At 38.2% G+C, this 15392-nt stretch overlaps 1 protein-coding gene and 1 pseudogene across 1 annotated transcript in view; both read right to left on the bottom strand.

Moving 5' to 3' along the window:
* The window catches only part of C2CD6 (C2 calcium dependent domain containing 6), a 99509-nt gene that overhangs the window by 9049 nt on the left and 75068 nt on the right, over positions 1-15392 (bottom strand). Inside the window, exon 14 of the mRNA XM_066233025.1 lies at positions 1035-1115. Within this exon, the coding sequence (XP_066089122.1) occupies positions 1035-1115 (81 nt within the window). The remainder of the gene's footprint in view (positions 1-1034; positions 1116-15392) is intronic.
* On the bottom strand, positions 11210-14265 carry LOC136306175 (26S proteasome non-ATPase regulatory subunit 1 pseudogene; annotated as a pseudogene).

Here is a 15392-nt window from a genome sequence, read left to right as displayed (position 1 = left end):
TTTCTAGACCAGATTCATTAGGTCAGAGATGGGATCTGGGAATATGTACTTTTGAAAGAGAACCCAGTGTTTCTAATGGGTACTTTGCTTTTGGAGCTATTGAATTATCTTTATTATATGCGGCTTAAGTGTCTGTCGCCGATAGCTTATTGGTTGCTTGCGTAACTGTACTAGCCAATGGGGTGAAGTTGCCACGGCTGAACGCAAATTGAGTGGGTCAGGGGGAAGGTGAACATTTGTTTGCATTGGCAATCATCTGCTTTTGAAACAATTTAAGGCTGAACGCAAATTGAGCGTGTCAGGGGGAAGGTGAACATTTGTTTGCATTGGCAATCATCTGTTTTACATAAAAACTACGTCTTAACGTAATTTCTTTTAAGAATGCCTCCTAGAAAATACAGCACTGAAGAGGAGAGAAAAGGAGCTAAAGCTGCACAAAAACGGCTTTCTCGACAAAAAGAAACCACTGAGCAGAGAAAGACAAGGCTTGCTTCAGTCGCAGAGCAAATGCGTCTTTCTCAGCAATTATGAGACTGATGAGCATAGAGAAACAAGGCTTGCTTCAGATGCAAGACAAAAAAGCCTGTCTCGACAAAATGAGTCCCTTGAACAAAGGCAGGAGAGAAATGCAAAAAAACCCCAACAGAGTAATGCTGACCGAAACGCAACAAGGATTAAAACAGTTTCAAACGGAGAAACTTTAATTTTTGAGCATTCCTCTGGTGACATGAATATTAAATGTGAACACTGTCAGTCCTTAAACTTCAAGTTAGAAACTAATTGATTTGACCGTGGCAAGAAAGGATTTTCTCAATGTTGCAAGTACGGAAACATTGTATTGATAATTCCACTAATTAAGCATCCTCGCTGCCTGCCCTGGGTAATTCAGTTTGAATTAGCAGACACCTTTGCACAAATCATTTTAATTACAATTTATAATATCTAGAACAGCGGTCATTTTTATCATTTCTAGTATATATTAGAGAAACCTAGGATTTAAGTATATATTTGGTATTGGGGAAGGATAACTCAGCACTCACCTCATATTTTGGTTTGAATTCTATATATTCTGATCTCAAAGATGGTATAATGCATTCTTCTTGTAAAAAAGCCACCTTATAAAAACAGAAGTTTTAATTTTAGACTGTTGTAATGAAAGAATATTTCCCAAGATAATTTTACTCTTTCAATAGTTATTAAAGGTATACAAAATTTTAAAACCTAAATAGGTTTCTCATAATTACTACACTTTACCAATTATCAAAATAAATCTGTATATATATAGATATACTACATATATAATCTTAGCCTCCTTAATACTGTAATATTTATTCTATTGAATTTATAAAATCAAAACAATGCACAGCAACTTCAAGCAGAAACAAAAGTAAAAAACAGAATTGTCAGAACAAATTATAATCTAATTTTAAATGGTTTTGAAATGCTTTAGATAACAAATGGCATCTTATATTATACTAAAATAGTATTTTCCATGACTCTCAGCCTGCAATTATTAAATGGGTACCTGACACTGCCTAAGAAGCAACAATTAGAATCACAGACCCATCAAATTTTTAGAGATAGAGGCATTTTAGAGATAGTCCAGTCCTACTCCCATTTTACACAAGAATATGAAGTGTGTTGCTTCAAGTTATCCAGATGATTAGAAGCTTATTTAGTACTCCTAAATTTTCATCTGCTGCTCCTTTTGCCAAATAGTCAAGACAGCAGTGAGGGAGAATGATGGTTTGGAAGCATCCTAAGGTGCCTCCACACTGCCAACTCATCTACAGGGAACTGACACCATCGCTTCGTAGAACACTTTGTAGCTGAATCCTTGGATCCTTCTTCATCATTGTTCTCTTCCTCAGTGTGTGCAGAACACACACAGCTGCCACTTTCCTGTATATTATCTCCTTAGTCCCTAGAGAGTTCGTTACATATCAAGTTTGTTGAAATACAAATTCAGTGAATGACATTTTCATAAAAAATTCTTTTTTATTTTTTAACTTGCATTTTTCTGTTTTTATTTAGGTAACATTGGTTTGTAACATTATATAAGTTTTAGGTGTACAACATTATAATTCAACATTTGTATAAGCTTGTAGAATCCTCACCCCCAGAAGTCTAGTTTTCATCCATCAGTAATATATATATTTTTTTTTCCTGAAGCTGGAAACGGGGAGAGACAGTCAGACAGACTCCCGCATGCGCCCAACCGGGATCCACCCGGCACGCCCACCAGGGGCGACGCTCTGCCCACCAGGGGGCGATGCTCTGCCCCTCCGGGGTGTCGCTCTGCTGCGACCAGAGCCACTCTAGTGCCTGGGGTAGAGGCCAAGGAGCCATCCCCAGCGCCCGGGCCATCTCTGCTCCAATGGAGCCTCGCTGCGGGAAGGGGAAGAGAGAGACAGAGAGGAAGGAGGGGGAGGGTGGAGAAGCAAATGGGCGCTTCTCCCATGTGCCCTGGCCGGGATTCGAACCTGGGTCTCCCGCACGCCAGGGCCTCCATCAGTAATATTAAAGAGTCATTAATTGCTTAATGTTAAGGAACACTTAGAATATTAAGAAGTTAATAACATGACCTTATTCTTAAATCTTCAGTGGCTTCTCTCACTTTTGCTGTTATTCATGGGCCTCACACTGACTCTAAATAATTTCTGCAAGTTCCTCAATATTCCCCCACTATTGTTTCTTTCTTTCAGGAAAATGTGCTTAACTTGGAATTCTTGAAATACAGTTTACACATTTCCAACACCAGCTGTTTTGTTCATTTTGTTTGAATTTCCCAAAATATCCCTTAAAAACAGTTTAAATTCTAACATTTAAAAGTTTATTGCTTTAAATGAATTAGTGGAAATATTAAAAATAAATTAAATAAATATGACAAGAAAGTAGAAGAAAAGTAAAAAAATGAGATCTCATTTTTTATTTTTCTGTGACAGAGAGAGAGAGAGATAGGGACAGACAGACAGGAAGGGAGAGAGATGAGAAGCATCAACTAACACTTGCAGCACCTTAGTTGTTCATTGATTGTTTTCTCATATGTGCCTTGATTGGGGAGGGGGGGCAGCAGAGCAAGTGCCCCTTGCTCAAGCCAGCGACCTTGGGCTCAAGCCAGCAACCATGGGTTTTAAACCAGTGACCTTTGGGCCAAAGCCAGAGACCATGGGATCATGTCTATGATCCACTGCACCACTGCCTGGTCAGGCTGATCTTATTTTTGTTAATAAATAAATAAATAAATAAATAAATAAATAAAACTAGCTCTTTAAGCCCATCCCAATGTGTGAAAGGATACAAAGTACTAGCATTGTTTTCTCAGGGGAGTAACTCTGGAGGAGAGGAAAGAGAATATACTAACTTTTACTCTGTTACACTCCATATTATTAATTAGATAAACAGATAATACTTTTGTGAATAAAAAACTCCAGTGCTGTTATACTGGTAGGAAATGCTTTAGCATTCATTTCAGAAGATAGAAACGAATCGATATATGAGTGTCAGGGTAGTAAGCTGAGTATGAGGGCTCATTCTCTCCTAAATAATGTATATTTTTAAATAGCATGACAATCACTAAGGTGAGACACTAGGATCCAGAAGGTTGAGAAAGTTAAAAAAAATATATATGGAAGCAAATGTGGTTGACTTAATAGACCCCCCCCTCCCATCAAGAAAACCAGAGCCTTAAACAACAGAAATCAGGTGGGCCTGAGAAACAATAAATCCAAGGTCCGAATATACAAAGCAGGTTAATGATGGTGAAAATGTCACAGTTATTCCAATAAGTGGCTGTATCTGGAACAGCTGGACCACGTGGACCCCCCGTCCCTGCTCTCTCCTCAGTGCACACGCAGCAGAGCCTGCGGGCAGCATCGCCTGTCCCCAGGCGCCGCCCACCAAACATCCAAAAAACTGCTCTCTATAGAAAATGAGCGTCTGTCTAGGGGGAGATCCTATATGAGTTTTAAGTCTTTACAGAGAAGCAAAGTAGAGCTTGCTGTCACTCACATTTCCACATCAGATACCTGAAGAGGGATAAAAAGAAAGGAAAGAAAGCTTCATTCAGGGGAGAGAAACACACGGGTTCTTTGGAAATGCTGTAGGGTTCCCAACTGTCTGCTCAGCCCCTTCCATCCCACCCTTCCTCGGGGAAGCCTGCTTGCCTCACAGAGCACACCTGTGCAGTCAGCATATTCACTCTTTCATTCATAAATATAATGAACCAACGAGGCTCACCAGATAGTATATGAGGGAAATCAATACATATAAGTAAAGAATCAGTAAGAACAGACAGACAAACTCCAGCATAAATAGAGTAAATAGAGATATTTCTGAGGAATGTGGGTTCAGGGAGGGTGACCCTTCCAAAGGATTCTAGCCTGACCCAGCGGTGGCGCAGTGGATAGAGCATTGGACTGGGACGTGGAAGACCCAGGTTTGAAACCCCAAGGTCACCAGCTTGAGCGTGGGCTCATCTGGTTTGAGCAAGGCTCACCAGCTTGAGCCCAAGGTGGCTGGCTTGACCAAGGGGTCACTCGGTCAGCTGTAGCCCCCCAGTCAAGGCACATATGAGAAAGCAATCAATGAACAACTGAGGTGCAGTAACAAAGAATTGATGCTTTTTATCTCTCTCCCTTCCTGTCTGTATGTCCCTATCTGTCCCTCTCCCCAGCTCTCTCTGTGTCTAAAAGAAAAAAAAAAAGATTCTAAATAACTTCTTCAGAGATATTTTTTAAAAAGGTACTGATTTCCACTTAGCTGGGTAACAGGCATGTCAAATGTAATGTATTTGAATAGTATTATAAATGACCACTTTGCTTCCCTCCCCCCATAAAAACCCTCAAATCTTGGCCTTTCTCTATTTTTCCTCATCTCAGTTAATAGTGTTATTATCTACTGAATCGTTAGGCCAGAAACCTGAGTGTCACCTTTTATTTTTGTCTTTCTGCTTTCCATATCAAAATCCAGCATTAAGTCCTGAGGCTGCTGCCTTCAAAATATATCAAGTATCTGATCACATCTCACCATCAACCTCACTACCATCATGATACAAGCCACTATCATCTCTCCCCAAACAATAGTCTCCTAACTAGTCTCTTGCACCCTGTGAAAGAGACTAATAATTGCCTGTAGCAAAATATATATTATCACAAAAACCTCAATTATTTAGGGGACAGAAATGTTCCTTGCTTAAAAAACAAACAAAAATAATGCTACATATTCCAGCATCCTTTGAAGACAACAGTGGTTCTGGCCAGCTACCTATTATTGGGAGAAGCTTCTCAGAGAGTATCTTATAACAAAGGCAGACCCAGCTGACAGGTACCTGATTAATCCTTGTCCTTTCCTTCTTTCTACCTGAAATAAATGGTGATACTTAGAGGTATAGAGTCCATGTTGCATTATCTACAGAAACACGCACATGCTGAGGATAACTGTCAAAAAAAGAAAGGAAACCTAGGACCCTGATGATACCATGAAACCACTGCACCACTATTTAAGGCACTATTTATACATTTTTGTCACTTATAACTAAACATAATTTTAAACTGATCCAACAACCTTCACATATACCAAGTGTATTCCTCCACAATGGAATGAAGCTAGAAATAAAAAATAGAAAGTTTCATATATACAGTAGTTTTTTTTCTTCTGAATGCATCTGATATCCACCCTCCTTCACAAATTCAGACATTGACCGCCACCCCTTTTATGTTTTTCTTGTCATAAATTATCTCTGTTTGTTCTGTAAGTTTGTTGGTGATCTTACTTGTAGTTTTGTGACCTTTTATTAACTCCCTTGAGTATTTCCTGCAATGGAGTTCTTCTGGTCATAAATTCCCTCAGTTTCTGTATGTCAGGAAAAGTCTTTCTCCTTAATGTTTAAAGGATAACTTTGCTGGATATATTATTCTTGGCTGGTAACTTCTTTCTTTTGGTAGTTTGAATATTTGGTTTCACTCTCTTCTGACTTGTAGAGTTTCTGCTGAGAATTCCGATGATAACCTAATGGACTTTTCTTTATAGGTTACTTTCTTCTTTTCCCTGGCTTCCTTGAGAATTCTTTCTTTGGCATTAATTTCTGACAGTTTTAGTCGATATGCCTCAGGAAAGGACTCTTTTGATTGAGGTAACTAGCTATACTGTTTGCTTCTTGGATTCAAGGATCTAGCTCTTTCCATATGTTTGAGAAGTTCTCATCAACTATTTGTTAGAATAGGCCCTCAATTCCCTTCTTCCTCTCTTCTTCTTCTGAAATACCCATTATTCTTATATTGCTCTTTCTAATGGAGTCAGATAGTTCTCATAGATTTTTTCATTTTTCATAAACCTAATCATAACGGCATACAACCCTCACCCAAAACTGAGACAGATAGCTTAAAAAAGAGGAAACAAAGGAAAGAAGTATGGAATGCCAACAACAGAGATCGAAACACAAAAGAAAAGAACAAATGAAGGCACAGAGCTACCATATAACAAATGATAAAATTGCTATAGGAAATTCTTATATATCAATAATTTCCCTAAATATAAATGAACTGAATTCACCAATGAAGAGACATAGAGTAGCAGACTGGATTAAAAATTCTAAACAAAATATTAGCAAGTTGAATACAATAATGCATTAAAAAATAATGTTACAATCAAGTGGGGTTCACTCCAGGGGCACAAGAATAGTTCAACACATGCAAATTGATCAATGTAGTATATCCATTAACAAAACAAGGGATAAAAATCATATGATCTCTCATTTTTAAAAAGATTTTATTTATTCATTTTAGAGAGAAGAGAGAGAGAGAAAGAAGGGGGAAGAGCAGGAAGCATCAACTCCCATATGTGCCTTGACCAGGCAAGCCCAGGGTTTCAAAACGGCAACTTCAGCATTTCCAGATCAATGCTTTACCCACTGCTCCACCACAGGTCAGGCATATGATCCTCTCAATAGACGCAGAAAAAGCATTTGAGAGAATACAACATCCACTTAAGATTAAAACATTCAATAAAATGGGTATAGAAAGAAAGTACTTAAATGTAATAAAGGTCATACATGACAAACCCTCAGCTAATATCATACTCAACTGTGAAAAACTAAAAGTTTTCCCTCTAAAACCAGGAACAAGACAAGGATGCCCACTCCCACCACTCTTATTGAACATAGTTCTGGAAGTCCTAGCCAAAACAATTTGGCAAGAGAAAGAAATAAAAGTTTTCTAAGTTGAGAAGGAAGAAGTAAAAGTGTCACTTTTTGCAGATGACATGGTTCTGTATATAGAAAACCCTCAAGACTCTACAAAAAAATTATTAGAAACAACCAACTCTACAATAAAGTTGCATAATACAAAACCAATGTACAAAAAAATCACTGCTTTCTTATGTACTAACAATAAAACTTCAGAAAAATAATGAAAAAAACTTTTTGCAATCAAAGGAACAGAAAAATAAAATAACTAGAAATAAACAAAAATGTGCAGACTTATATTCTGAAAAGTAAAAATAATTATTAAAATAGATTGAAAAATGTATAATGAAATGGAAAGATATTCCATGTTCATAGATTGGGAGAATCAACATAGTTAAAATGTACATATTGCCCAAAGCAATATATAGATTTAATGTAATCCCCATCAAAATCCCACTGACATCTTTTAAAGAAATACAATAAAAAATCATCAGATTTGTATGGAACCATAAAAGACCCCAAATAGTCAAAGCAATCCTGAGGGGGAAAAAAAGCTGGAAGTATCACATTTTCTGACTTCAAATTATACTACAGAACAATATGATAATCAGAACAGCATGGTATTGCCAGAAAAACAGACCAATGGAACAGAATTGAGAGCCCACAAATAAAACCACATGTATCTGGGCAAATAATTTTTGACAAAGGAGCTAAAAATGCAGAATAGAGAAAAGAAAGCCTCTTCAATTAATGCTTCTAGGAACATTGAAAAGTCACATGCAAAAGAATGAAGCTAAATTACAGCTTGTTCTTGTGTACAAAACTTAATTCAAAATGGATTAAAAACCTAAATATAAGATCTGAGACAATAACTTAAGGCAAGGGAAGTAAAAGTAAAAATAAATGAATGGGACTATATCAAACTGAAAAGCTTCTGCACAGCAAAAGAAACCAACAACAAAAGAAAAAACAACTGAATGGGAGAAGACATTTGCAAACAACAGCTCTGACAAGGGGTTAATATCCAAAATATATAAAGATCTCATACAACTCAACACCAAACAAAAAATCCAATTAAAATATGGGCATAAGATTTGAGCAGACAACTTCCCCAAGAAGACAAATGGCGAACAGATATATAAAAAGATGTTCAACTTCACTAGCTATTGGAGAAATGGCAAATCAAAACTATAATGAGATACCACCTCACACCTGTTAGAACGGCTGTTATCAACAAAACAGGTAATAACAAGTGTTGGAGAAGTTGTAGAGAGAAAGGAACTCTTATTCACTGTTTACATCCCCACCAGCACTACGGAAAACAGTACGGCAATTTCTCAAAAAATTAAGAATAGAGTTATTATATGACCCAGTAATCTCCCTTCTGGGTATCTCCTATAAAAACATGAAAGCATTTATTTGCAAAGATGTGTGCATACCTCTACTTATTGCAGCATTATTCACAGTGGCCAAGACATGGAGACAACCAAAGTATCCTTCAATTGATGATTGGATAAAGAAGATGTGGTACGTATATACTATGGAATACTTCTTGGCCATAAAAAATGATGGAATACTTCCATTTGTGACAACATGGATGGACCATAAGAATATTATGCTAAGTGAATTAAGTCAGTCAGAAAAAGCCAAGAACCATATGATTTCACACATATGTGGGATATACACCTGAAACTCATAGACACAGCCAACAGTATGGTGGGCACCAGAGGGAAGGGGGAAGAAGGTAGTAAAGGGTAAAGGGGGCCAAATATATGGTGATGGAAGATTTGACTTTGGGTGGTGGGATCACAGAAATCTACAGTTGAAACCTATATGATCTTTTTAACCAATGTCACCCTAATAAATTTAATTTTAAAAATGTTTACAGGCTTAATAACATAAAAAGTAATAAAGGGCATTCTTAATAAGGCATTGATTAAATAATTATAGTACAGACTCACAATGAGAGACAGTAGAATTTAGTGGTTTGCAACATAGACTCCAGAGCCAGTCTGCCTAAATTCAAAACCCATATTTACCACTTGATAGCTAGGTGTCTTTAGACAATCAATTAGCCCCTCCATCCATAATTTTCCCACATTTAAAATATAGTAATAATACCTTCCTCTTAGGATTGTTGTGAGGGTTTAATGAGTTAATATTTTAAGGCACTAATATAGTAGCTTGCAATACAAGTATTAACTATTATTATTAATATAAAAATATTTTAGCCATTTAAAGTAATAAAGTAGATATATAGGCTGTATAAACAATGTGATACTAAGTGAAAAATTAAGAAGGAGAACAATATGGCTAGTTGATCATGATAAACCATCTGGAAAAATGTTGGTGACATTCAGAAAAAGTCTTTTTGCCAAACTGATTCAAGTGGAGTGAGAAAGCTTGAACAGATCATATTTAAAATTTTTTTAAAATAATTGAAATACATGACTGCGTTTGTCAAAATCTATTGAACTCTATTTCACAAAGAGTAAGAATTAATGTTTATAAAGTAAAATAAAAACAATAAAGAAACAGGATGTTGGAGATAAAGAATAATGCAGACAGTGACAAATGAATCTAACAATTACAAATATAAGACATAACTACACTGAAGGGAGCAGGAGAGAAAAGGAACTGACCTTGCTAATTGGGTGCTTTGAATGGAAATTGGAAGGCTAAAGATAAAATGAACTGTACATAAACATTATATGTACTGTACTCTAGTATGTTAATTTGTTCTTCATGGGTATAGTACACGTGAGCAACTCTCAAACTTGCACTGCATATATATATATATATATATATATAGAGAGAGAGAGAGAGAGAGAGGCTGAATAAGTAAGTAAATGAATAGTAAATGATGAGATCCAGATTTCTCACTGAGAAGTTACAGACAAACAAGAAAGGAAGGCTAGAATGAACTCTGTGATACTAAAATATAATTTTTTAAATCAATATAAATTCACATTTAGCTAAATATATTGAGAGATGTTTTATATAAAAATGACAAGAGGGGGGTATAAAGGAGTATTAGAATCATACATATTTGCCCTTTTGCAACTGGCTTATTTCACTTAGCACAATGTTCTTGAAGTTTATCCATATTGTAAGATGTGAAATTATTTCCTTCTTTTTACAGAGAGAGAGAGAATCAGAGAGAGGGATAGACAGGGACAAACAGACAGGTACAGAGAGATGAAAAGCTTCAATCATTAGTTTTTCGTTGCGGGTTGCAACACCTTAGTTGTTCATTAATTGCTTTCTCATATGTGCCTTGACTGCGGGCCTTCAGCAGACTGAGTAACCCCTTGCTCGAGCCACTGACCTTGGATTCAAGCTGGTGAGCTTTGCTCAAACCAGATGAGCCTGCGCCCAAGCTGGCGACCTCAGGGTCTTGAACCTGGGTCTTCCGCATCCCAGTCCGACGCTCTATCCACTGCGCCACCGCCTGGTCAGGCTATTTCCTTCTTTTTAAAGGTTGCATAGTATTCTATTGTCTGTATATACAACATTTTTTTTAATCCATTCACCTATCGATAGACACTTTGGATTGCCTTTACCTCTTGGCTATTGTGAATAATACTGCAATAAACACTGGTGTGCAAATATCTCTTTGAGATCCTTTTTTGAATTATTTTGAATATATACCTAGGAATGGCATTGTTGGATCATATTGTAACTCTATTTTTAATTTTTAAGGGACTTCCACACAGTTTTCATAGCAGCTGAACAATTTTACATTCCCTCCAACAATACACACGCGTTTTAGTTTCTCTACATTATTGTCAACACTTGTCTTTTCTTTTTTGGGTAAAAGCTATTCCAACCTGTATGAGGTGATATCTTATTGTGATTTTGATTTGCATTTCTCATATAATTAGTAATGGTGAACATCTTTTCATATACTTGTTGGATATTTGTATATCTTCTTTGGTGAATTAGCTATTCAAGTCCTCAGTCTATTTTTTTTAACATATTTATTTGAAAACCAAGTTCTGTGAAAGAGCACACTGAATAGTCATATATCTTCTCTCAGCCGAAGACCTGGAGACCAGGTTCATTGGGTCAGCTCAGAGGCAATGATATATACAGTGAACAGCAGGTCTCCGCGAATCTCCTCACCGGCATTCCAACACGAGCTTGGACAATGGACCGTCTTCAAACGAGCAATGGGATCCTCTGGTCCTTAACCATCAATATACTCAAATGGTTCTGGGGGTTCCGGCTCTTGTTCTTCCTTCTCAATTTTCGGGCCATGGGCTGCCACAGGTTCCACTAGCTCCTCAATGTCTTCACTGGTGTCCTTCAGAATGATGATGCCTCCGATGGACAGCAGTTTGAAGGGCTGGTATCTACAGGTCTCTGGCATAGTCAGAACCTTCAGCTGGGCAGGCATCACTCGGGCTGGGTTATCCAGTAACTGGAAGTTTTTCTCAGGTTCTTTTTTCTTCTCTTTTTCTCTGCCTCGTCCACTTCCATTTTCTCCTCCTCTTTTTTTTCTTTTTCTTTTTCCTTCTTTTTAGCCTTGGCAGTAATAGATAATACAGCGTGGAAACCTTTTCCTTTTCTTTTTCTTTTGGTACTTCCAGAGGGGCAGGATAGGCAAATGTGGATGGTTTACAATTTGATTTATACTGAACTTTCGGCATCTTTAAGTCCTTGTTAAGGCCGATGACACAGGTGGGAGTATAAGCCAATGCCAGGAAGTGAGAAAGAGGAAACCAGAACCAGAACTGGGTAAAGACAAGGACGCCAACCACAGAAGACATATGGGTGTGCCCCGTCCTGGACTGCAAGGAGATTGTGACATTATGACTACCTGCATCTAATATTCCCTGGGCCAGAAGAGCGCCAAACTTGGCCATGACATCATCATGTTTATCATTGATGACTTTGGAATACAGTTAGTTGTCTGAACTGATTCACCTTTGGACAAGTGACTTCAGTCTGCTGGATCATGATGAGAGCCGAGGCTATGAGAGCTCCTTGCCTCACGTAGTTCACAGGGTCATTGGTCATCGGTTCTAGCAAATTAATTGCTTCCTTGTTTCCTGTCCCAGCACAGCAGATCCCCAGAGCCATGGCAGCACCATAACGCACATGAGGGTTGTAACTCTCCGACAACAAGGAAACAACACTGGGGCACTGCTCAGGGGTCCTGAACAGAATGAACCCAAGTGATTCTACTGCTGCCCTTCTGACGTCGTCATTAACATCACTTACAGCAACATGTAGCAGGCGTCGAATGGCTTTGTTGTTACCTGAGCCACAGTAAGCCATGGCTACGGTATACATTCCAGATCGTCGAAGAATTAGATCCTTATCACGGCAGAGAGATTCAATGAGAGCGTCGGCCTCTTCCATCCGCCCGTACATCACTAGTGCGATGCCAACTGCAAGACCACGAAGGATCTTCTCATGCTGAGTTTCCTGTGCATAGCCAGCCATGTCCTCAATAGCCTGGGCGTTTTTAGAGCCCAACATGACCAAACCAAGGGCCAGGCCAGCTGCTTCCCCTGTCACAGCATCGTCCTGATAAAGGTTGGTTTTCAGCAAATCGTACACATCCTGGCGCGCAGTCCCCATGGCAGCCGAACCGAGGCCCAGGCTGCAACCATGCCGGACAATATCGTGGCTGGCATTCTTAAGCTGGTTTAGCAGATAGTCAATTATATCACCACCATGATTGGCATGAATGAGACCTAACGCATAGAGACCTCCACCTTCCTGATAGGCTGATCCGGGAGAGGTGTCCTTGGGAAGATATGTTGCCATTAACTGTAAAGCTTCTTTCTCATGATCCTTGTGAATTACACCCAAACTGGCTGTAGCTGTAAATTTTGCCTAGTTAGTGGTTCTGGCCAACCATTCCAAGTTATCTCTAAGAAACTGGTCGCTGGTAGTCCCACAATGCATAAAAGAGTTTGCTATAACGGTTGCTGTGTGACATACAGAATTCCGTACTGCATCCTTTGTGTTTTTTAGAATCATAAGATCTTTGTTATTATTTTGTATTAAAAACTGCAGATGTAACTCAATAGCCATTTCGCCACTTAAAATTTTAATCATTTTCAAAGTCTGATCCTTGGGCTCTGGACTCGCTTCTGGTGTCTTTCCTACAAGCACACTACCCATCTTTTCTTCTGTTTCCATTGACTCTCTGTCTTTCTCAGGCCCGGGAACAGTTCTCGTGTTGGTGGATCCGGGCACAGAAGCAATAGGAGTGCCAACGGTCCGAAGGTTCTGGATTACAGATGACAGAAACTGCTGGCTAGCACTTTCATACAAATCAAAACAAATCTGATAAGCCATCAGGAGGTTGTCTTCCTTCACCAGTTTTTCTAAGATATCACTCACAGCCTGGGGGATCATCTAAGAAAATTAAGCACTGGCAAACATTGATAAAATCAGGTTTCTCCAAGTTCATGTAGATTTTAACTAGAACTCTTAGTACTTTATTCCGAAACTGTTTATTCTGCATCAAAGACATGCAGAGCTTGAGGCTATACGCTAGCATTCCTGGGACATCATTCGACTCCAAGATGGTCTTCTCAAAGACATCGAGCCTTCGTGTCTCCAGAGCAATGCCGATAGCTTGCTTATACTCGTGGTCATCTATCTAGACATCGCTGAAACATTTTATTCACAGTGCCGTCCAATCTCTGGTCAATTGGGTTTTTTTCTCCTTTGGGCAAATTTGCATTCTCCACACATTGTTTGGTGTAGTGGTCAATGCATTTTGCTATAATAGTCTCCACATTTTCAGAGTTATCATTGACATTGAAGAGGTCACCTGTTCCAAGTGCATAATTCAGAGACTCCTCAAAAGCCCCCAGGTGATAAAATACTTTAGATGTCACTAAGGCTGCAAACTGCCGACTCCGGAAACCTTCATCTTCATATAAAACTTCTATTTTGTCTACAGACTCAGAAATTTCTGCCCAGAAGTCATTGACAACAGCATTCAATTTGTGTAGTGCAAATTCTTTAAGCTGTGGTTCATCTTCATCCAGAAGAGAAATAACTCCAGCAGCTGATGTGATCATGGCTGCACCCTGCCCTAGTGCGCCCGCTTGCTGGCCGGCAGTGTATCTGTCAGCTCAGACCCGGCTGGTTCTCCCGCGCCTCCTCACTGCCCGGGTGTGCTGCTCAGTCAGTCGCCTCCTCCGGTCGCCGGCTCACGTCTCCCTCAGTCTATTTTTTAATTGTGTTATTTGTTTTTATGTTGTTGAGTTATAGAAGTTCCTGATCCATTCTGAACATTAACTCTGTATCAGATACATGAGTTGCAAATATTTCCCTACACTGGATAGGCTGCTTTTCACTCGGTTGACTGTTTCCTTTGACATGAGGATGTTTTTAAGTTTGATGTAGTCTCATTTGCTATTTTTGCCATTAGTTTTAAATAATCCGCCAAGCCACACCTGGATAAGGGCTTTGCTGATTTCTTTTTTCTTTTTCATGAAAAGAGATAAGATAGTAATGCCAAAAGTATGTTGGATTTATCCTTAGAGTAGAAACCCCATATAATTGACTTCATTCAGGAAATCCTGTCATTTAAAAAATTTATTTTACATATGTAGAAATTTTATTCATTCTGTTATTTAATTTTATTTTAAAAGTATTCCTTATATAATTTTTCTATGAATTTATTTTTCATTAGTTAATTAATTAATAAACATAAGCAACTACTATAAACTAGGCACTCTTCTAGGTACTAGATCACAGTTGCTTCCCTTTGTCTTCATTCTTTGCCCTAATGATGGGGGTAACGTTTAAATAGAATCAGCATTAAAACATAACATATCTATTTATCTTTAAAGTTAGATTTATTTAACATTTTATGATGTTTGCTTTAGAAATAAAATATTTCATAAAAAAGAAAAATGTATAGGCTTATACAACTAGCAGATCTGATTCCTGGGTCTCAGTGTGACCAAGTAACTATCTCCCCAGCAATTTGTTCCTCTCTTTGTGTTGTCTTTCCTATGTATTCTTTCTTGGTAGAAAAGTGACCACTGTTAGCTCTTGAAATAAAAAACTAAAGACTTCTTGTCTTTTCTTAATATTCTTATATCAAATTATACTGCTCACAAAAAATTGGGGGATATTTCAAAATGAATATGAAGCAATAAAATATCCCCTAATTTTTGTGAGCAGTATATATGGCCATACTTGTAGTCACAGAGACAGAGTGTCAGGTTTG

The sequence above is a fragment of the Saccopteryx bilineata genome, chromosome 5, assembly GCF_036850765.1.
Source record: "Saccopteryx bilineata isolate mSacBil1 chromosome 5, mSacBil1_pri_phased_curated, whole genome shotgun sequence".
NCBI classification, from domain to species: domain Eukaryota; kingdom Metazoa; phylum Chordata; class Mammalia; order Chiroptera; family Emballonuridae; genus Saccopteryx; species Saccopteryx bilineata.
Note: the sequence above shows the minus strand (reverse complement) of the source record. Positions and strands in the feature narration are given on the sequence as shown.